The sequence below is a fragment of the Octopus bimaculoides genome, chromosome 14, assembly GCF_001194135.2.
Source record: "Octopus bimaculoides isolate UCB-OBI-ISO-001 chromosome 14, ASM119413v2, whole genome shotgun sequence".
In the NCBI taxonomy this organism is placed as follows: Eukaryota; Metazoa; Mollusca; class Cephalopoda; order Octopoda; family Octopodidae; genus Octopus; species Octopus bimaculoides.
The window spans coordinates 14,022,364-14,023,379 of record NC_068994.1 but is presented as its reverse complement, the minus strand read 5'-3'; the positions used below and the strand labels follow the sequence as shown (position 1 = coordinate 14,023,379).

The 1,016-nt window shown below is 30.6% G+C and overlaps 2 protein-coding genes across 2 annotated transcripts in view; one reads left to right on the top strand and one right to left on the bottom strand.

The window, feature by feature from the left end:
- The window catches only part of LOC106874303 (DDRGK domain-containing protein 1), a 34,293-nt gene that overhangs the window by 22,415 nt on the left and 10,862 nt on the right, over positions 1-1,016 (bottom strand). The gene's annotated exons all lie outside the window — the stretch shown is intronic.
- The window catches only part of LOC106874302 (ectonucleoside triphosphate diphosphohydrolase 4), a 58,430-nt gene continuing 57,710 nt past the window's right edge, over positions 297-1,016 (top strand). The window contains exon 1 of the mRNA XM_014921988.2: positions 297-657. Within this exon, the coding sequence (XP_014777474.1) occupies positions 650-657 (8 nt within the window). The 5' untranslated portion in view covers positions 297-649. The remainder of the gene's footprint in view (positions 658-1,016) is intronic.

Genomic DNA, 1,016 nt, shown 5'->3' with positions numbered 1-1,016 from the left:
TTCCGATCTATATATATACATATATACTTTATTCTGATAAACTATTATTCTCTACTGAATTAAGATATATATACATATATACTTTATTCTGATAAACTATTATTCTCTACTGCAATAAGATATATATACATATATACTTTATTCTGATAAACTATTATTCTCTACTGAAATAAGATATATATATATAGACAATCAAATCGATCTGATAATATTTTAGATTTTAGACGGACAGAAAACGAACACCTAGAATGGGAATGTTAAAAAGCATAAGAACAGATTAACAATATTCTGTTGAACTACTATTCTTAGAACCGGTTCAGCCGACGACAATACGCACCATTTTTGACTCAAACCTGACGATGGTAGAGGTAAAGGCTGGCTGTCAGTGACAGCTCCTCTCGGCAATAGATGTCATAATTGCTTCACATTTACGTCACAAACTGACAATTATCTCTCCTTATACACTGAGTGAAAGTACGAAGATACTTCCAGTGTAATAACGTCGTCCCGACTTGTTCCAATTGTTGTTGTTTCTGCTCTAATTAATGTCATGGAGACGACTTAATTATTCGGCTGCGTGTACCCCAATCGTTTCCTCTTCTCATAATCGTTGTCTTCCACTGATCTCTTCAGACACAGACATATACACATGGCTCGGTAAGTTTGTCTTTTTCGTCGCAAATATCAAATTGCATTTGTATTAAGTAGACTACACGAATTAATGCAAAACACACAAACATTATATTATATTATATTATATATTATATTATATTATATATATTATATTATATTATATAGGTGTACATTTTGAGTGTATTGTACACGTGTCATACATACATACAAATAAATACACACACACACACACACACACATATATATGTATATACATACATACGTATACACTACATAGGCACACGTCATCTAATGCTTGTCATTTCAACACTTAATCAAGTTTCATCATTCACTCGCTGTGTGTATATATATATATATACATATATATATATATATATATATAT